At 39.0% G+C, this 22,874-nt stretch overlaps 1 protein-coding gene across 1 annotated transcript in view; it reads left to right on the forward strand.

Moving 5' to 3' along the window:
* LOC135758157 (haloacid dehalogenase-like hydrolase domain-containing 5) overlaps window positions 1–20,107 on the forward strand; it is a 127,267-nt gene extending 107,160 nt beyond the window's left edge. The window contains exons 4-8 of the mRNA XM_065273015.1: window positions 6,202–6,295; window positions 9,734–9,767; window positions 10,814–10,988; window positions 11,769–11,957; window positions 18,101–20,107. Of these exons, the coding sequence (XP_065129087.1) occupies window positions 6,202–6,295; window positions 9,734–9,767; window positions 10,814–10,988; window positions 11,769–11,957; window positions 18,101–18,497 (889 nt within the window). The 3' untranslated portion in view covers window positions 18,498–20,107. The remainder of the gene's footprint in view (window positions 1–6,201; window positions 6,296–9,733; window positions 9,768–10,813; window positions 10,989–11,768; window positions 11,958–18,100) is intronic.
* The last annotated feature ends 2,767 nt before the right edge of the window (window positions 20,108–22,874 follow it).

Consider the following 22,874-nt stretch of genomic DNA (forward strand, 5'->3'; position numbering starts at 1 on the left):
CATATCCCTGGCAAACTTACTCCAGAACTTCTGTGGCAGAGTGATTGGGGTAAAGAAGAGAAAGCCACATCGGGCAGTGTGTGGTGTCCTGAAAAGCAAACAGATCCACCTCTGCGCGTCCACATCCTCTCCAGATGTACACCACACCTGTCTGGAGTCTCAACTCCCCGGCAATGGGCTTTGCCTTACAGGGCATCTGCCATATGCAAGTGGCCTGGGATCGTCAATGAGCACAGTTTTTCCAGAGACCGCAAATGCCATTTATCCCAAAGACGATAATGTTAATTTGGTCTTCTCGGGGGCCAATCACACCAAATGCATTTATGGCAGTTGCAGGCGCCTTTTTTAATGATGTTCTATGGGCAGTGAGTGTAAGTTTACAGTTGCTTTGAAGAACCAGACTCCACTCGCTCACTCTCTCCTACTAGTGTTGTTTTTGGCAGCCTGTTTTCATTTTAGTTTTAGTCTAGTCTTTGTGTCAAGCTGTCATTTTAGTTTTTATTAGTTTTAGTCACGTCATACTCTTTTTAGTCTAGTCAAGTTTTAGTCGACTAAAATTCTTGCCATTTTAGTCTTATTTTAGTCAGACTTATCCATTACTATTTTAGTCTAGTTTTAGTCGACGAAAACTGATGACATTTTAGTCTAGTTTTAGTCAGTGATATTGTATTTAGTCTCTTTTTAGTAATGCAATTCTATTTAACCCATATAGTATAATGACCTAATAGTATTATAGACAAAACAATATTTTCTTTTAGCCAAACCCATTTCAAACAAAAGTTATATTGTTACCTTATAGACCCAAGAGTACATCCATTCCAGACATGGAAGATGCTCTGATTTGAATAGATATTTATTTTACTATCCTCTGAGTGAGTGACTTGACTGTTCGTAAGAGTCTACATAAAAGTCTACATAATCAAAACAAAATTAGTCTAAGCAAACACACACACACACACACACACACACACACACACACAAGGTCAAATGGGTCACACACAACTATAGTATGTGTGAGAATAGAAATATGCTATTGTTAACATTTATAATTGTATTTTGACAGCAGCACAAACTACAATCATACATATGTAATTATATATTATTATAGTTTATATTTCTGCATCTGTACGTTACCACCAGTGTACCTAATGGACTTTGGCTTAATCTAATGTGACAAAGCTGATCTTAAATGTCAGTATAAATTCAAGCAATTTTGGAGAATTACTAAATGTTTTTCTTGTAAGTAAATTAAAAGTCAGCTTTAAGAAAACATCAGATGTCTATTAAGAAAAGCAAAGTTGGTATGCATGGTTATGTTCTCAACAGTACAGGTGTTTGATTGATTTAATACTCAAGTATTCGGCGAAGTATGTTTTGTTTATTTAAATAATAAATAAGTGTAGTTATTAAGCATATACAAAACAACGAATGTCTTTAGCATAGATATATTTACAATGTTTCAAAACGCAACGCAGCACAATGTCATTTAAACAACTGTTACATGATATAAATTTGTACATTGTTATACTGGTGGTGTCAGCAATCAAAGCTATAGATTTTAACAGGCTTGTTGAACTGACCTGAAAGTGATGCACGGGATTTATTTTGGACTTTTCTTTTACATTTGGAGCCAGAATGCTGCATCTTTCCGGTCGGAATCGCCGCGCGGCTACAGCGTTTCTCATGTAGTGGAAGCGTTTTGTGCAGCATTTAGTGGAAATGTGTTTATCTTCAACAGCGACTGCCATGAAGAGTCGTGTCCGTAAAAGGGAGAGGATCTTAGGTGCACGAGCAAGGCTTGTGGACCAACTCCGCTTCACCTCTGTAACCGCCCCCGTTTCTCCGCTTTCCGCATGTCTCGCGGTTGCCGCGTACACTGTTTGAAATGCCCATTAACGTGCAAATGGAGGCGTATGATATCAAAGCATCGCGAGAGCAGACTGCCCCGCATGCTTTCTACTCACTCTCGCGGTACTTTCATGTTTTGATTGATCTACGCAGCGCCAACAACACACGTGATCACCTGCAGTCAGGTGGTGGGGGCGCGGAGATGCTGAGATGGGTAAAAGACGAAATAACGTTATAACATTTCGTCTCGTCTCGTTTTGGTCAACGAAAATGAAGAGACATTTTAGCTTAGTTTTTATTTTGTAAACCACTTTTAGTCTCGTTTTTATTCGTCAACAATATTGCATTATACATTTTATTATAGTCATCGTCCCATGACCAGCATTTTCGTTACGTCTCGTCTCGTTTTCGTCACGTGAAAAAGGTTCGTTGACGACTATATTTCGTCATACTTTTCGTTGACGAAAGCAACACTATCTCCTACTTGTTTCTGCAACTCTCACCCTCAAACAAGGTCAGAGCAAGCGCCCTCCTTTTAAAGTTTCTGCTAATATGACAGTTTACAGCAAAAGAGCGCTCACACCTTAATATTTGATTGACAGCTCACTCTGTGGTTGCCTAGCAATATAAAAAGCCACATCGCACTACTCTTTTTTTAAAAAGGCAGTGCGTTGCGTCTTGCGTTTCCAAGCGTTTAAAGCGCGTTTGGTGTGATTAGCCCCTCAACCTTCCATAACTGTACTCCAGCTTGTGAGGGATGCGTCTGTTGTCAGCATCACAAGCCAGCAGCGTGCACCCAAAACAGTCCTTAGGATAGAAACCAAGGTTTCCTCCACACCACCAGAGCACGCAGACAACGATGTGTGGCTTTGATTGCAGACCTCCTTAGAAATTAAAAAAACCACTGATGTGATGTCTGTCTGGATAAGCACATGATGGCTCCTCAGGTCTGGAAGGAAATGCCTGGGTCCCTACCATACCACCATCATTTCCAAGGCAATTACAGTGCCATAGCCGATGAGGAGTTTCCCAGCGATTTTGACCCTCTTGGATTGACATAATCCCACACCAGCCTGTGAGGGGCACGTCTGTTGTCAGCGTCACACGTCGACAACGCGCACCCAACACAGGACCTTGGGACAGAAGTCATGGCTTTCTTCACAATACCAGAGCACGCAAACAATGGTGCGTGACTTTGATCATGCGAGACGGGTCCCCTACTTTTTCGGAACAATAAAGTGATGGCTGTAAGTTGTCATTTCTCTCATGTGGATGTTCTTACAGCCTCTTTGCACAAGAATGTATTCATGCTCCACTTCTGCCAACTGTATGCAGTTCCACTGTATGCAGGTGCAGGTTAATAGCGGCTGCCTGTCGTACTATGCGCGTGTGGCACGGAAGGAAAGCAGGCACCATAAATGAGGTGAGCTGCTTCGCTTCAATAGGAAATAGAAAGATATATATATATATTTATATTTATATTTATTTATTATTATATGCATGGCAAAAAAGTATTTAGTCAGCCACCAATTGTGCAAGTTCTCCCACTTAAAAAGATGAGAGGGCCCGGTAATTTTCATCATAGGTACACTTCAACTATGAGAGACAAAATGAGGAAACAAATTCCAGAAAATCACATTGTCTGATTTTTTAAGAATTGTTTTGCAATTTATGGTGGAAAATAAGTATTTGGTCAATAACAAAAAGCAAGATTTCTGGCTCTCACAGACCTGTAACTTCTTCATTAAGAGGATCCTCTGTCCTCCACTTGTTACCTGTATTAATGGCACCTGTTTGAACTTGTTAGCAGTATAAAAGACACCTGTCTACAACCTAAAACAGTCAGACTCCAAACTCAACTATGGCCAAGACCAAATAGCTGTCAAAGGACACCAGAAACAAAATTGTAGACCTGCACCAGGCTGGGAAGACTGAATCTGCAATAGGTAAGCAGCTTGGTATGAAGAAATCAACTGTGAGAACAATTATTAGAAAATGGAAGACATACAAGAACACTGATAATCTCCCTAAATCTGGGGCTCCACACAAGATCTCATCCCGTAGGGTAAAAATGATCACCAGAATGGTGAGCAAAAATCCCAAAACCACAGGGGGGGACCTAGTGAATAACCTGCAGAGAGCTGGGACCAAAGTAACAAAGGCTACCATCAGTAACACACTACGCAGCCAGGTACTCAAATCCTGCAGTGCCAGACGTGTCCCCCTGCTTAAGCCAGTACATGTTCGGACCCGTCTGAAGTTTGCTAGAGAGCTTTTGGATGATCCAGAAGAAGATTGGGAGAATGTCATATGGTCAGATGAAACCAAAACATAACTTTTTGTGAGAAACTCAACTTCTTGTGTTTGGAGGAGAAAGATGCTGAGTTGCATCCAAAGAACACCATACCTACTGTGAAGCATGGGGGTGGAAACATCATGCTTTGGGGCTGTTTTTCTGCAAAGGGACCAGGATGACTTATCCGCGTTAAGGAAAGAATGAATGGGGCCATGTATCGCGAGATTTTGACTCAAAACCTCCTTTTGTCAGCAAGGGCATTGAAGATGAAACGTGGATGGATCTTTCAGCATGACAGTGATCCCAAACATACCGCCCAGGCAAAGAAGGAGTGGTTTCGTAAGAAAGGTCCTGGAGTGGCCTAGCCAGTCTCCAGATCTCAACCCCAAAGAAAATCTTTGGAGGGAGTTGAAAATCCGTATTGCCCAGCGACAGCCCTAAAACATCACTGCTCTAGAGGAGATCTGCATGGAGGAATGGGCCAAACTACCAGCAACAGTGTGTAAAAACCTTGTGGAGACTTACAGAAAACCTTTGATCTCTGTCATTGCCAACAAAGGGTATATAACAAAGTATTGACATAAACTTTTGTTATTGACCAAATACTTATTTTTCACCATAATGTACAAATAAATTCTTAAAAAATCAGACAATGTGATTTTTCTGGATTTTTTTTCTCATTTTGTCTCTCATAGTTGACGTGTACCTTTGAAAAAAATTACAGGCCTCTCTCATCTTTTTAAGTGGGAGAACTTCAACAATTGGTGGCTGACTAAATACTTTTTTGCCCCACTGTACATATAAAACCTTCATACTGTAAAAAGAGGCTTCACGTGAAAACTGCACATTTAGCTTTAACAGTATCATAGGAGGATTATGAAGATGATCCATCTCTCCAGAGATAGACAGCTAAAATATATCTGGCTCTCACGCTGTGTACCTTTCCGATCCAGCGAGAGATGGAGGGGAAGAGAGCCAGATGTCACAGGTGTAGGTGGGAATTCTGCCGCCTGCATAAAATCATATTGAGACTCTTAAGAGTGCAGTCATCGTTTTGCCTCGACAGAAGTGCGACCAGATCTGTGAGGGCGTGAGCCTGAGCATCCTTCTCAAAGCACGAAGCTGGAGCAAAACAAGTGCACAGGACTGCTCACAATGCACACATCCAGGTCAAGCCAACTGTGCGTGCTGTGCTCCAAGACACATGATACATGTGTATCCTTGTCTGTGATATCGCGCTGACAGGGAGATACACATAACTTGAACTTCCTAGACATACTTCAGATTTATGCAAACATACACACTAGGGATGTGCATCGATGCATCGCGCTCCCATTAAAAAGACCTGTCTAAAATCGATTCTGCATCGTAAGGCTCGGATTCAGTGTTTCATGCACAGCTTGTGCGTGCACTACGGCTCCGTGATGAGTAGGAAGTCCTTATTGATCTACAAAGTTTGACTCACTACAAGTTTGACTCGTTTATAAAGTGCATTTAAAAAAGCAACACTCGTCAAACACAATCATTTAAAATATTCTTTATTATCATGAAAATACCTGAAACAATCTGAAGAACAGCGATATAAATATTCCTTTCAAAAAGAACCCCTTTCAAAGCCTACAGCGAACGGCCGGTTTAGAACTACAGCCCTCTACTTCCCGATTGAATGACGTCAATAAAAGAGTTTTTGACCAAACTCCGCCTACAGGAATACATGAGTTGCCAGCTACGGCTCAAACACTCTGCTAAGATAAGCTGCTGTCGAATCACAAAACACTTAACAAGCTACGCAATCAGAACTCGTTACGTATTTCTGAAGGAGGGACTTCACAGAACAAGGAAGACATCAGTCTGTTATTTTACACGTGAAACATGAACACGTTATATTGTGCACTGTAAACACTTGTAAACACAATCAAAGCTTCTAAAACACAGAAAGAATGTGACCTTTAAACAACATTACAGGCCAGTGGGTTGGGGGAAAATAACCCAGCAATTTTTTAAGAGTAATCAACTGTAGATTATAGAACACATTTATTCTTAACTTACTGTATCAGTGTGGGCTTTACAAATGTGGTCAGCGTTGATATGTTAAGAGAGTCATTCCCCCTGCTGGACATGGTGGATCACAACAGACGTCCAAAACTACCGGTAAGCGTCCAGGCTGTGAACGATGGATTGTGATTACTTGATTTTTACCTTGAAGGATTTTGTGTATATTTCCTTATATGCATAATCAATGTCTGATGTGTTACGTTGCAACTGTGCCCTGATGTTATCAACTATCCAAATGGCCCATGCAGTTAGCCCCTCAGGTCATTATTAGGTCACATTCTCGTAGGTTCTCTGTGGGTCTGATTGTCACCTCAGAGATCAAAGTCTCTACGGGGTAAGATAATTTGGCTTTTACAAGTGTAAAAGCAGGAATATCCACAAATAAATATTGTCTAATAAATGCATTTATAAACCTAAATAATAAAATAAAATATATTAGTAATTTAGTTGCCACCATTAAAACCTAATCTGAAATTAGGTGATTAATAATCAGTTCATATAAAACAGTACTGGTCCCTAATTTAGCTATTGGACAAAAACAAGCCAGGACAGAGATATATTGTCTAAATATGTATTGTAGCATAGATCGATTTACTCCCAGTTCCGAGTTGTGGTTTCGAAGTCGTGATTTATGGCTCAAAAACCTGCCTGGAACGCAGCATAAGTCTTAGCATTAAATGGTAAACGAACTTGGTTTGCTGTCCTCGAAAGGAGCTTAAACCTACAAGCTCAATCTTCATTTGATGTTAAAACTAGGGCTGTCAGCGTTGACGCATGCATGCAATTAATTCTTGTTAAAATCAGTCAGTCGGACCACCAGCACTCCACTGGGGCTTGATCCACGGGCACAGGTTTGTTCTGTGAGGTGACCAGTGTTGGGGAAAGTTACTTTTAAAAGTAATGCATTACAATATTAAGTTACTCCCCAAAAAAAGTAACAATTGCGTTACTTAGTTACTTCTCAGTTACTTTTAAGTTACTTTTGCGTTACTTTTTCTTACTTGGCTGAGGTTTTGTCTCTTTCAGGCTTTGCAGGTGTTTTTTATGACGGAGAAGTTCTGCATTCAGAAATTGCATATTTCCATCACAAAAAGTTTTAAGCTCTGGCCTGCCATCTCTGTTTCTGACATAAATTTTTCCCGCTCAGCTGGGACGCATAGAGTGTGTACTTCTATGTTAAAGGGGACAGAGAATGAAAAAACATTTTTACCTTGTCTTTGTTGAATAATGGTAGTCTACCCACATTCACGAACATACAAAAAGTGCTAAACATGCTAAACATCTCAGTCTCATAGAAATTCCTCTTTTAGAAATGTCAGCCAGAAAACGGCCCAATCTGAAAAACTGATGCTTATGACATCACAGGCATCTAACTGCTCCTCCACTTTAAAATAATTGGCTACATTTTTTGAGTGGCAGCAAAGTCAGCCAATCAGTAATGAGATTGCAAGTTAAGCCAGTAGGGGGAGCCAAATAGGTGCAAAACCACTTGTTTAAAATCCCCCACCCTAAAAGAGCTATCTGAGAGAGGTTTTTAGGAAGCTTCTAAGGCATTACAGACCCAAACACAAAAATTTTTGTCTACATGTCACATCACAGAACAAGGATAAATACTCCGTTCAATCATTCTATGTCACCTTTAATATGTAAGGAATAATTGATGACGGGCCATTGAATTATTGAAAAATAATGCACACCCAACACCACGGAAACAGAGTCAATTATTCCTCTTATACCACAAACATCGCTCTGTTGCCTATTTATAAGACAGGTTAGGTGTGCAGTTTACAGAAAAATAATCAACACCCATGGAACATGTCTCAACCAATCAGAATAAAGCATTCAACAGGCCCGTGGTATTAGTTCAGTTTAATTCAGTACATAATTTTTTTATCAAATTAATTAAACTGAAAAGTAACTCACATTACTTTTTAAAAAAGTAATTCAAATATTAATGTGTACATTTATAAAGTAATGCATAGTTTACTCGTTACTTCAGAAAAGTAATATTATTACGTAATTCAAGTTACTTGTAATGCGTTACCCCCAACACTGGTGAGGACCTTGTAACGATTGTCCGTGACTCCGCGAGAGTCTTTCGAAAGAATACGGAATAACATAAGGCTGCTCTGCTCTCACAGAACTTCATCATCAACAGGTATACGGACTACCGGCACATCCGGAAACTTGACTAGAAAATTTCGTCATCACCCCTTTTTGGGGGAAAACAAACTAGACTTCTCATAGAGTTCCATACAAAATAGCGGAACAAAGCAACGTTCTTAAACAACCGGCAGGCGTAAATAACTTATGAAATCACTCAGATTAAACATGTCAAGTAATTATCTGTCCACCCTGCTTGCCATAGAGCGCGAAAGATACATTAACAAATTTAATTTGGTCAATATAAAAACATGTCCCTTTCATTCTCCCAGCGTCAAATTTGTGTAACAACGCCATCCAGTGATTGCTGGAAATATCGAAAAGTGCACTCAGTACTGTAAATATAAAGACATAATATATAAATACGAAGTAACTTTCAAATACGAAGTAAAATCATTCACTGGCTTCCTCGTTGACTCGATGAGGTACAGTACGAGTAAATGTCCGGGTAATACACTTCTGGCCAATGGGGAGCGTTGTTACACAAATTTGACACTGTGAGAATGAAAGGGACATGTTTTTATATTGACCAAATTAAATGTGTTAATGTAGCTTTCGCGCTCAATGGCAGGCAGGTCTATGGCACTCAACATGTTTAATCTGAGTGATTTCTTAAGTTATTTACGACTGCCGGGTGTGTATGAACGTTGCTTTGTTCCGCTACTTTGTATGGAAGTCAATGGGAAGTCTAGTCTGTTTTCCCCCAAAAGTGGGCATGAATCTGTTCAGAGACATTCTATGACGTTGCGCCGGTTGTGCGTATGCGCAGCACATGAAGACAAACACGCGCGTTGATCTAGTTTGCCTGCGTGTGTGAAGCGCAGGGCTCTGAATGTGACAGATGTTTTGCCAAAACTACTATGCATGTTACAGTATCCACTTTAAATTTGGGGAGCAAATCCTGCTGTGGAGTTTTGTAATCAATAATAAATCTGTATTAAATGCTAATTATTCTATAATTGTTGTGAGTCATAAATCACAATTCATGCAACCAAAGAGTTTACTAATAGAGCACAACATTGTTTACAAAAACATACATTTCCTCATAAATCTAGTGATTTATTTTTACTTTCAAAATGCACAACATTGATGTATTTACATTTAAATCCACAAAGGGACTGAATTTGTTCAGTCTGATGGTTTACTTTGTGGCATATAGTAAATGATGTTAACAAAAGTGATTAACAAAAATATTATTATATTCTTTATTTTGCAAATTAATATAAATCTTAAGTCTTAATATAAATCAGTTAAGATATAACGGAATTGGAAACAATTAAAGTTTCCTTGAAAGGCTTTTGTGCTCAGTAAAATGTCATGACATTCAGTGCCAGATATAACAAAAAACTGATTATTTTCTTATTGTTTCAGTCTTCACCTGTGGTGAACCTCCCTAGAGTTGAAGGTGAGTTATTTCTGCAAACAACTTTCAGAAGTTTGACTTTGATTATTTAGTTAATATCAAAAACTATCAGCACTATAAAATTTTGCATATTTAACCAAATATTTGGATATGCTAAAATCAGGTTTCAAAGTTCCAGCAATGCAAAACCATTCCTGTCTGCATGGCCTGTGCCCAAAATGACAGATGAAGTTAAATCAAACACAACCCTTAGGTTTGGCATATCAAGATGCTGATTAGACAGCATGATTATTGCACAGGTGTGCCTTAGGCCAGGCCACAATAAAAAGGTACTCTAAAATGTGCCGGTTTACTGTATCTGGTGTGACCACAATTTGCTTCACACAGTGCAATGAATCTCCTTTACATAGAGTTGATCACAAGTTGTTGATTGTGGTCTTTGGAATGTTGGTCCACTCCTCTTCAATGGCTGTGCAAAGTTGTCGGATATTGTCAGGAACTGGAACACGCTGTCATTTATGCCGATCCATCCTAAACATGCTCAATAGGTGACATGTCCGGTGAGTATGCTGGCCATGCAAGAACTGGGATGTTTTCTGGTTCCAGGAATTGTGTACAGATCCTTGCAACATGGGGTAAAGGTTGTGGATGCATGTCAAAACAATGGGCCTCAGGATCCCGTTACGGTATCTCTGTGCATTTAAAATGCCATCAATAAAATGCACCTGCGTTCCTTGTCCATAACACACGCCTGCCCATACCATAACCCCACAATGGGCCAATAATCATGCTGTCTAATCAGCATCTTGAAATGCCACACCTGTGAGGTGGATGGATTATCTTGGCAAAGGAGAAGTGCTCATTAACACAGATTTAGACAAATTTGTTAACAATATTTAAGAGAAATAGGCCTTTGGTGTACATAGAAAAAAGTCTTAGATCTTTCAGTTCAGGCATTTAATTGAACTATAAAAAAAAGAAAACAAAAAATTCACTATTAATATTTATCAGTGCAATAAATCAAATAAAACTCTGAAAAATAAACAACGTGTTGCTCTAATGTTTCTTTTCCTCTCCTGTAACTCCAGCTGTGGTTCTGTTTGGGGAGCCCATACGATGGGAAACAAACTTACAGCTCATCATAGACGTCCTTCTTACCCATGGGAATCTTAGCGATGTGTATGAAAGCACACATTCTCCTCATCTGCCACTCTTAGCCTGTAATATGGATCTAATGTGGATGGCAGAAGCGCATTCACCAAGGTAATCAAATCTCTTCTGTACACGGTTTAAAATGCAGATTTATGATTTTGTTTTTAAGAGCTTTATCTTAACAGTCTGAAGGCCACAGATTTGGTTTGTTTATGCATATGCAAACACAGCAATCTCAATCAAATCCGCAACAAAACAACCCTTCCAAGGTCGATTGTAAACAAACTCTGGAGCAGTTCACTATAAGTGTGAAAGCAATCCGTCCCAACGGACCAATGAACAGGCTGTCTAATTGCTATATTAAACACGAACATACCTGATAGCTCTTATGTGACTTCTATTAACAAAGTCTTGTTAGTTCAGAAATATTGCCTTGTGAATGCGAACCAAACCAAGATTTGTCGATTTAACCCACAGTTTCGAAACAAAGCAATCGATCTACAGGTGTGAAAACACCTTAGACATCTAGAGCAGGAGTGGGGAACCCTGGGTCCTGGAGGGCCACTGTCCTGCAGAGTTTAGTTCAAACCCTAACCAAACACACCTGAATTTCATTTCCAAGTTATCCTGAAGACATGAATTAGATTTTTCAGGTGTGTTTAATTAGGGTTGGAACTAAACTCTGCAGGGCAGTGGCCCTCCAGGACCAGGGATCCCCACCTTTCCTGCATGAAAAGTTGAATGTTGAATGAAAACCAACTTTTGGAAAATGACCACTAAGATGAGACAAATTGGTATAGCTACTGTAATAGGATACATCTTGTGTCAGTGATCAAATTACTGAGGGGAATGTATCTTTGCTGTTAATAGTTTTCCCGTTTTGTATGACAGATTTGGGCACGGCACTTTCATGGTGTGTTTGGAGAGCATTTATAAGAAGGTCACTGGTAAAGATCTGAAGTATGAGGCACTTATGGGAAAACCCAGTGAACTGACGTACCATTTTGCTGAGTATCTGATTAGGGAACAAGCTGCACAGAGAGGCTGGAGAGAACCAATCAGATCCCTCTATGCTGTCGGGTAAGACACATATTTTAAAAGGTTCTTCTAACATGTGCTTATAACAGTAATGTTTTGTAATTTTTTTGTAACATTTCAAGATATGTTTGTTTTCTTATTCTGTGTTCTCACTGCAGTACATTCCCCAGTCTCAGTTTTGGGGTTAGAATTTCTTTAGTGCAACAACTATTAAAACATTAACATAGAAAATTAAGCTTGGATTCTTGGCCTAAGCTGTGTAAGAAATTAAAATTTCATTAAAAGGAATATAAAGGTATACTCCAAAATTCAAATATCAAAATTACCCCATGATTTACTTACCCTCAAGCAATCCGAGATGTATACAGTGGTTTGAAAAAGTGTTGGCCCCTTCCTAATTTTTTAGCATGTTTGTCACACTTTAATGTTTTAGATCATCAAACTAATTTAAATATTAATAAAAAGATAGCAAGTAAATACAACATGCACTTTTTAAATGAAGGTTTTTATTATGAGGGGAAACAAAATCCAACACACATGGCCCTGTGTGAAAAAGTGCTTGCTCCCTAAATCGAATAACTGGTTGGGATACCCTTGGCAGCAGTGTTTCATGATCTGAAACATTGTGGTTCAAACAAATGTGACAAACATACAAAAACATAAAAAATTGCGTAGGGGGCCAACACTTTTTAACACCACTGAATGTCCATCATCTTTCAAACGAGCACATTTGGAATTTGGAGCAAATTGTCCTTGCTCTTCCAAGCCTTATAATGACAAAAAACAGTGATCAGGGAACAAGTTCTGACTTTAAACAAAAAAGTGAATTCATCCTTCACTGATGTAATCTACATGGCTCCAATGGGTAAATAAAGGTCTTTCGGAAAGATTTCAACCATGTGTACATCATACGGAGCATGGGTAGACTTTACGTATCATATTTCTTTTTATGGACACTTCCCCAGGAAAAGCACGCCCACACATCAGTCAGCGGGGAGAGCAAGAACCAAGGACACTTGAAGTCACAGGCATCACTTCATGTGACAGCTTTGTTTTATATCAAGACTCAACAATGGCACAAAAGAAGTAGTGTGTTTTTGAATGGAAGGAGAAGTAAGCCAGCCTTATAGAAACAATGGATATAGTTTGTTTATCCGGGGTAGCAGCAGAGTTTCGCGCATGTGTTTGTTTAACGCTGGATTTTGTTGAAAAGTCCCAACCAGGTCATAAGTTGCACGCGGTAAGTAAGATTTCTGTTTTATGGGCATCGGCAGGTAAGTGCATATAATGTAAATTACATGAACATGTAGTGAATAATAAGTTATCCAGTGTTGCTTGCTCGTGAATTGTTCCTGCCGCGGCATGTCCCAAAGGGGGGGGGGGGGTCTGGGTTTTACGGAAAAAAAATCTGTCTTTTATAAATCTGATAAAACTAAAGACTCTCGGGAGATATTAAGGATGTAGTGTTGTCCAAAGTCCTGGGTCTTCGGTTCCAAGTCAGCGTTGCTTGTGTTTGCATTATGAGTGTTGTAGCATATTTTTTTTATTTTAATGATTTATTTAATTATACTGAAATTTTGGTACAGTGACAACACTAGAAGGATGTAATACTACTCTGTAGGTACTCAAGATTAAGATGAGAAAAGCAGAAACCGCATGTGTTAACAGGTCTTTAACCCCTTGGAGCAGTGTGGATTACCTCTGTGAAGGATGGATGCACTTTTTTGGGTTTCAAAGACAGAAGTTGTTCCCTGATCTCGGTTTTCTTCCAATAGCTTGGAAAAGCAAGGACATTTACTAAAATAACTCCAAATATGTTAATCTAAAAGATGATGGACATATGTATGTCAGATTGCTTGAGGGTGAGTACATAATGGGGCAATTTTGATATTTGTCTAGAGCAGGGTTCCTCAATCCTTCCCTGGAGAGCCTATGCCCTGCAGATTTTGGCTCCAAACTTGATCAAACACACCTGAGCGAGCTAATCAATGAGTTCAATGAATTGAATATGTGGATAACTATCAAAAATCTGCTTATTATAGAAAACTGTTTACATGCAAATCAATTAACCGGCTATGCAGACAACTGCGTTTACATGGGACTTGGAGAATTGTCAGGCTTCTCGCAGGCAGTGACATCACCACCTATAGTACATAATAGTCGTTCAAAAAACCAACTGCATATCTGTCTTAAGCATAGACTGTAAAAAAAGATGGACGTAGTGTCCATGACGTCACCCATAGATTTCTGAAGATGTTTTTTGAAGCCTAAAGTAGGCAGTGTCTGCCATCGCCATCTTGGCCGCGTGTCACCACATATAACTCGCGGATATCCAAAAATGGGTAAAAACGCGGGAAGTTGGTAAAGCCTGAGGTGACTGGTTGCTGAAACCACGCCCGCCTAGCTCAACTCTAGTGACAGCGGTGGCTGTTCAACCGTCACTCAAGTGGCCACGCCCTTAATTATGCAGAACTTTAAGGCTTAATATCATTTAATCGGATGAGTAACAAAAAAAATCATGAAGGGCAAAATTAGCTATACAGAACAAACGCTGTACCAGGCAGGCTGTAAACATATTATTTTCTACTGTAAAGTTGGCCATTTTAATATGGAGGTCATATTAAATAAAGTTGGCCATTTTAATATGGGAATTGACTATATTTTGGAGCCAACCTCTAGCGGCCAGTCAATGAATTGCAGTTTAAATCACTTCCGTATTGGCATCATCATAGAGATCGGAAGGTTGCCCCTCAGTCTTAAGCCCTACTGTGGTATTACTTCTCGTGTCTGCAGAACCTGTAAATGTAACATGAGCTTCTATTTTCGTAGTTTCTATGCCAACTGCTTTAGTCGAGTGGAGACTTTTAGGGGCGGTTCACATTTTGTGTCTAAAACCGCGCGGAAAACGCAACCGTCGGTTGGTTTTTGTCACATGACCTGCGGTGCACTTGCGGCATTCTGAATAGTTGAGAGATGTTGAGATGTTCCTTGAAAAAACTAGTGTGTCACACATCGCTTCCATTATGAGCAAGTAGGGGTGTAACGATTAACCGTGCAAATGCGCGTTTTCTCAATGAATGAATTTGATTGAATTACGGTGAAATCCAGGCACATCCGAACGCCAGGGGGCGCTCCCGTGCAGAAACTCCCTTTGTGCCACAGAAGAAGTAGCATTACGAACACTATTCCAGGAAATGTCTACAGGAATATTTATATCACTGTTCTTCAAATTGTTTCAGGTATTTTCATGATAATTAAGAATATTTTAAATGATTTTGTTTAATGAGTGTTGCTTTTCTAAATGCACGTTATAAGATTGATAAGGACTTCTTACTGACCAAATGCCGTAGTACACGCACAAGCTGTGCATGAAACAAAGAATCGCAGTCTTGCGATTTGACTGGACACGCCCATCCAGCCGCCAACGGTCACTGCCGATTGTGTTGCCGGATGCCGGCGAGCTTCCATTGAAATCAATAAGATCACGTCGCTCTGCTACTGCTAGTAATGTGAATGTACCTTTACGTGTGTAAGAGACATGCATACATGAACAAAACCATGAGAAAGCTGGTTAAGGTGTTTACATGAAATTGGGGTAATTAGCAGAAAACTACCTGTGCCGATCGGTTTTTGCTTACGCCGTTTATGGGTTTTCCACATGTTATCAGTTTATTAAGCATAATCGGCGTAAGACAGTAAGTAAGCACAAAGTAACACATAAAAGTCTCTGCTCGACTAAAGCAGTTGGCAGAGAAACTGGGACAATAGAAGCTTATTTTACATTTACAGGGTCTGCAGACATGAGACGCTTTTTGGCGGTGTAAAGTCCCATGTAAACGCAGTTGTCAGCAAAGCTGGTGTAGCGATTCCGCGGGAGGAGGGGAATAACGTTATTTCAAACACTATGAACCTCCGACTAAAACACTACGGGGATTCCCAAGGGAATCTTAGATTTTAGCTCAAAAAGGAATATTATGTATAATTAACTGTAATTAACTATACAAATATATCAGGTTTTACCTGGCCTAGCAGAATGAATAATAACAATTAATTTATATGTTCGTCCACCGAAGGCATATACCCATAATCGTATATTAACGTCTAAGAAATGTTAATTTCATGGTCTTTAAATTAACATTCTCACTTATATACAGTGCTACTCGCAGCTTGTAGCTGGATCAAAAGGCAGAAACAGTGACTTTAATTTCATGAGCATTGATCACAGAAACAATTCAATTGTGAAAATGCAAAACTGGTTTATTAACTACAAAACGAAGTACACACAACGACTAACTAAACATACACACATACAATAACATAAAACATAGATGAGAAAGAAAGGACTGAAAAGCTAGAGAGAGAGTAAAAGATTGGCAATAGCACTATTGCTTAACATCTGCACAAACCATCGGAAAATCTCTAAGGATCGCCTTAATTTTCATAAGGGGTAAAGCTTAAACATCAGCGAGTAGAACAAGGTTAATACTTGCATTTGGCTCTGTGGTGCTGTGCAAAGTTTCTGATGCGCGCGGGTGCGAGCAGGGAGAGAGAGAGAGAGCGAGTCTAGGTGTGTTCGTACGATGACAGAGTCCGTTAAGTTGTTCCGTATGGCGGATTGTTCCGCGTAGATTGTCCTAACTCGAAGTGCAAAGCCAGGAAAGACTGTCCCGAAGAGTAAGATAGGGCTCAGAGAAAAGATGATGAATCCGAGGGACTCTGGGTGAGTCTCAGCGAGTTTCCAAACTGCGCTGACGGGTTACCTGAGTAAATGAGCGACTGAGCGCTCCAGAGCCACTGGGCGACTGAGCTACTGAGTGAACTGAGCGAAGATGGCTTGGGCGATAGGCCTTTTTGACCTTTCACGCGCCCAGCCCATTTTAGGTGAATGACCAATGTGCAAAGTGTTCGATCGCACGGGAAACAAGCCTTTGTTCTTTCAGACATCACATTTGCGTAATTGCATAATGATAAAAGTTTATTTCCATAACTCTTAAGATCAATATTAAATGAAATCGATGAGGCTTATGGTAATATGATACATAGCAATGATTAGGAAATAAAAGGTAGATTAATTTGATACTAGACAAGACATGGGTTTAAGATCACATTGCATAATAATTTCATACCTAAGATATGAACCATGCTACAGTGAACAAAATCTAACTAAAGTGTTAACACACAGTTACATCACATATACACCATCATGCAGTAAAGGGATATAAAATATATATACATTTAAACAGCTCATTGTGATCTTTAAACGTGGTTTCATCAGAGACCTATAGTCTGTGCCCCCTGCTGTGTCTCTGGCGATTGTCGTTCGATCGCCTCTCAGGTTTCTCTGGTGGAATTCCTTTTGAACCTCCTTTGACGACTGCATTTGTTTTAATTGTCGCCCATTTTTACAACCTTGATAGGTGATAGAGATCTCGACGATTGTCACAAAAGGAGACAGGGTTATCTAATTATCACAATTTTAGGGCTGTTACGATCCAGATGCTGAATGGCCTCGATCTGACTCTGAGCCATCTGTTACACTGGTTTATTGATTTGCATGTAAACGCATGAAAACATCTTCTTATAATAAGCAGATTTCTGAAAGTTATCCGCTTATTCTCTGCATGTAAATGCACTCATTGTCTTCATGATCATTAGAAAATCACAGTAGGTGTGTTTGATCAGGGTTGATGTTAAACTCTGCAGAGAACCAGCTCACCCGGGTAGAAGCATTTTTTTTACCACCAGAGATTAACCCCTTAGGCGTCACCTATTGAGTTAAATCTACACTCTAGGACTATAACTATATACAGTTTGTCATGATAAGATAAGAATTCACATGCAAACACTGAAGTAAACGTAGGTGTCCTGCTGGCAGTGACGCTTCATAGCGTGGGGTATTTTTTTTCTTTTTTGCACCTTTATTTACTCTAGTCCAAGAAAAGGGGTTTGGTATGTAATATTCTTTTTCAGAAACACTTATACAATTACAATGTTTTGTCATCATTGTCTCATTGCTCTTGAGAATTTAATTTTGTTAAATAAATTGCAACATCGTATGGTCAAAAAATTTAACCTTAGTGGAATATACAAGACCTTTTTTTAAAAAGTATTGTCCCAGTGACAGTTTTTGCACCTTTTTTTCTGACAGTGTAGGATGGGGAATTAATGTAATGTTTTGTTATCAGGGATAACCTTATGACGGATATTTATGGTGCCAACCTCTACAACCGCTACCTCGAAGAACGGACCACTAACAAGACCACAAAAGCAGTAGCAAAGGTGGGGACAGGCACACAAGTCCCCACCACGGTCACTCAGGAAGTGGATATGAACAATGTTTGGGAAAGTGAGCTTGCTTCACCCTCTGCCACTTCCTGCAAATCCATTCTGGTTTGCACAGGAGTCTACAACCCCCATTTGGAGTTGCCTAAAGATTCAAACCAGTGCATCAAAGAGACAGTTTTCCACGGGCATCGTGATTTCCGCTTCGACCCTGCTTTGGTCGAGCCAGAAAAAATTGTTCAGGATGTGGACGCTGCGGTTGAACTTATTTTTGAGATTGAAAAGTCTGGGAAAGCATAGTTAATATACCAATGTTTTGACAAATTTTGCCATGTTTGGTACTATAGTGTCAGCTACCCAACATTTTCATTTTTAAAACCTTTTACAAAATAAACACAATTCAGAACTGAGGCAACAGGAGGAAACATTCAAGATCCTGTGGCATTTAGTTTTGTTAAAGGGGTGGTCCAATGGTATTTCATGCATTCTGACTAATTAACACTGTTTACGAGTTGTTTCCTCATGCTAAACGTAGGCAAAGTGTCAAAAAAGCAGTTGGGCATATTAGAGTATTTCTGTGCCGAATGCACTTCACCAGGGTTCATACAAGTTTCGGAAAGTTTTTTTCGATTACGGGTCCAGCTGATGTTTCAGGGGTTTCTATACGCATCACATATTTTTATGGGCACATCCCCCGGAAAACCCCGCCCACCCATCAATCAGCGGGAGACGCTAGAACTTACAAACAGCACATTATGCTACAGCATTGTATAATTTTAAAACTCAACAATAGCATGAATTAAGAAGTCTGTTTTTGGATGTAAGGAGAAGAAAGCCAGTCTTATGGAAACAATGGATATATAGTTTTTCCGGGGTAGCAGCGGAGTTTTGCGTGTGTATTTTTTGCGGTGGATTTTCCCAACCGGGACATGACGAGTTCCACGCGGTAAGTAAGACTTCTGTCTTATGTTGGAAATAGTCGCGTGCATATTATATAAATGACACAAACATGTAGTGAATCATAAGTTAAACAGTGTTGTATAGTGTTGCATGACTCGTACTCACTCCTCCCGCGGTAGTACCTCCACCTTCTTCATTTTTCCGTACGTTATCGTAAAGAATCTGTAAAGCTTTCTTTTGTAATCTTTCTTTTATAAATCTTATTAAACTAAAGACTCTCCGGAGATATAAAGGATGTTATACTACTCTATAGGTACTCCAGATTAACATCAGATATACAGAGTGTGTTACGTGATTTTTAAATGTTTCGTGTGCCAACAGTATTAAATTCAGCACATTTTAGTTTGCCAGTACTCCATAGGAACAGAAGATGCATATCTAACAACAGCAAGAGATAAACCACACAGTAAGAGGGGGTGTTTATGGCACTAAGTACCGGCTCCATCTGAAAGCAGGTGATGGCGATTTACTGCTAAGGAACCTTTGCCTGAAGTATATTTTATTGTGGTATACTCCATTTGCTATTACTATACCTTTATTTTACTGAACAGTAAGTTTATATTATTATGGTCTTATTATATTACAGTAACTTATTGTAAGTTTTAATTGTTTTATTGTACTGATTCTATATTAAGGTCTACCATTGTCTGTAGATTCATTTGTAAGACTGTTGTACTGCAGATGAATTAAACAAGTTATGTTAAATGTGTTGTGCCAGTGTTCATGTTTAGAAATCAATTTAGAGTTTAAAGTGTACTGAACAGTGTTATAGCAGTAAGTGTTACATCCTTCAGCGGGTTTTTTTCCTAAGACAATTAGTTTTTTATTTTATTATTGTTACATTATGTTTGTTATATTTTTATTGAGATCAGAACAATACTAATTTGCACTGAGAGACAAAATAGCCCCACAGTCTTAATAAAAATGTTAATAAAAGTCTATTACTTGAACATTTGTCTTTGAATTTTGATCGATTGCACCATTATAAATGTAATAAATTCTTGGTATAAAAATATGTGTTGATAAACTGTTAAAATGTAATTTGATATTAAATAGTAAGTAAAAAGTAAAAATATGACTAAATCGGAATTCCAAAATGGTTATTCTTATCTTCAAATATATGGTTTTCTGCCAATTTTAAATTAATTAATTAAAGAGTAACTAAACCCTAAACCAACTTTTTTTAGTTAATGATCTGTAAGAATAACCCCATTCACACAGACCTCTGGTCCCAGAAAATACCCGTAAAATTGCCAGACAAGCGTCTGTGTGAACAAAAACTCGTTCCGTTAATCTTCTGGGATCGTTGCCGGAAAGAGGACCTAGTAAGATACACGGGTAACCCTCTGTGTGAACAAGAAGCCGCAAGAATGCAGTAATGGGCGTGTCGAAGTCACAACACAAGTTATGGTTCAGCTCCTTACAACGAGAGATAACATGCATATAAACATTCAGCACGAGAAATGTTGCAAACTAGATTGAAGCAGTTATCAGGAAATGATATATGAGACGCATAAACAATGACGCACATGTCGTAGTGAGGACGCGCGTGTCATGGCAACATGAAGTTGGTTCAACTCTTTAAAATGAGGGATTTACAACATTCACTACGAGAAATGTCAGCAAACTGGACTGAAGCAGATATCAGGTAAGTTAGCTCGTTACTTACTGCGTTGAAACGGAGATCATTCAGCAGCATAAAAGAATATCGCGTCACATGCTCATTTGAGCTATAATAAACGAAAATACCCGCGCGTCATGCCAACAAGATATATCGTTCAGCTCCTCAAAATGCGGGTTTTAAATGCATATAAACAATCACGATGAGAAATGTCTGAAAACTGTATCAAAGCAGAAATCTGGGAGCTTGTCAAATATCCACTCAGAAGCTGAGATCATTCACCGGCATAGAACTGTGCGTTCACGCGCTCCTTTGTAGTCTTATCATAAACAAAAATGCACGCGAGTTGTTTCTGAAGAGAGAAATAATATATAATATGCAAACTTCAGACGCTGCGTAGAAGAGAGGGCGGGACTTTCAATAGGTCGCGTGTCTTTCCGGGACCGTCACATGCCGGGTAAACTTGGCAGTGTGAATGAAAAAAAATCTAACTATTCCGGAAAAATCCAGGATGCATTTTACGTGTATTTTACGGAATTTCTGTGTGAAAAGGGCTAATGATGCTTTATTAGTGCTGTTCATTGATTTTAGTAAGTTTTTTTGACATTTGGATATAAAGTGTTTCAATACTACAATATATGGTGTAAAAACGTCTGAGTGCTGCCCTCTTCAGGTTGAACGGTGGCTACTGCAGTTGAATTTTCCTATTGGATGTTGGGTCCAAAAAATAACTCGTGACGTAAGCAGATTCAAGCTCACCACGCCCTTGTTTCGATCTCACCACACACTAGTTCGTCCCCTCTATCTTTGTTGGGATCTGCCCTCTTTTCTTGCATTTTTAAATATTGCCAGTGGGTGGAGTCACGCTCTGACCAGGGGTTTAGTTACACTTTAAATGATAAAATGTGTGCTAAAGTTAAAAATATATATTTTTTATTTTCAAGGTGATGGTGCATTTTCCCTGTCAACTTGAAAAAAGCATTTGATGGATTTTATGTTTCTAAATGAAACATGGCTAGAAGAAAGCTACAATGAAACAGCCCCTCCTAACTTTACTTTTAAGAGTGTCTGCAGAACTGTTAGGAGAGCTGCTCTTTTTAAAGATGTCTTTCAATGTAAGCAAGTGTCATATGGGAATTACCCGTCTTTTGAATATCTAGGTATTGTGTTGAAAGGTACCCCACGCATTCTACTTATCATTATATACAGGCCTCCAAAATACTCTCCAGCATTTGTTGAGGACTTTACAGAACTGTTATCAACAATTTCCTCAGAGTTTGACTGTTTTGCTATTGCTGGAGATTTTAACATTCACATAGATAAGCCAGAAAGCATTATGACAAAAGAGGTCACAGCTGTTTTAAATACTTTTTAACTCAATATGTACATGGATGGACCCACACACAATCGTGGATGCACTCTTGATTTAATTATCAGTAAGGGTGTAAACATTTCATCAATTGTTATTAATGTTGTAGCACTGTCTGATCATTTCTGTATTTTCTTTGATATATTAATCTTTCCTACTATTGAAACTAGATCTGTGTCTCTCAAAAAGAGATACTTAAAGGGGCCATGGCATGAAAATCTGACTTTTTCCATGTTTAAGTGCTATGATTGGGTCCCCAGTGCTTCTATCAACCTAGAAAATTTTAAAAACATCAACCCAGTAACTTAGTTTTGGTAAACCTTTCTCTACAAGCACATGAAAAAATAGGTAGTTGAAATTTGGCTCTCCTTATGATGTCATAAGGAGCTCTTATTATAATAATACCACCCCTTAATCTTCACTATCCAACCACAGCACTGCCATTTAGTGCAGAGAAGAGCACAATTGAGTTTTAATTGCAACAAACCACCATCATTGTGATCAGTATTTGAATTTCATCAGCTCATTTTGCATTTTAAAGGACACACCCAAAACGGCACATTTTTGAACACACCTATAAAGTGGCAATTTTAACATGCTATAATAAATTATTTATATGGTATTTTGAGCTAAAACTTCACATATGTGCTCTGGGGACACCAAAGATTTATTTGACATCTTAAAAAAGTCTTATGCCATGGCCCCTTTAAATGAGAACACCAGTGTG

Source organism: Paramisgurnus dabryanus, chromosome 14 (assembly GCF_030506205.2).
Source record: "Paramisgurnus dabryanus chromosome 14, PD_genome_1.1, whole genome shotgun sequence".
Lineage (NCBI taxonomy): Eukaryota > Metazoa > Chordata > Actinopteri > Cypriniformes > Cobitidae > Paramisgurnus > Paramisgurnus dabryanus.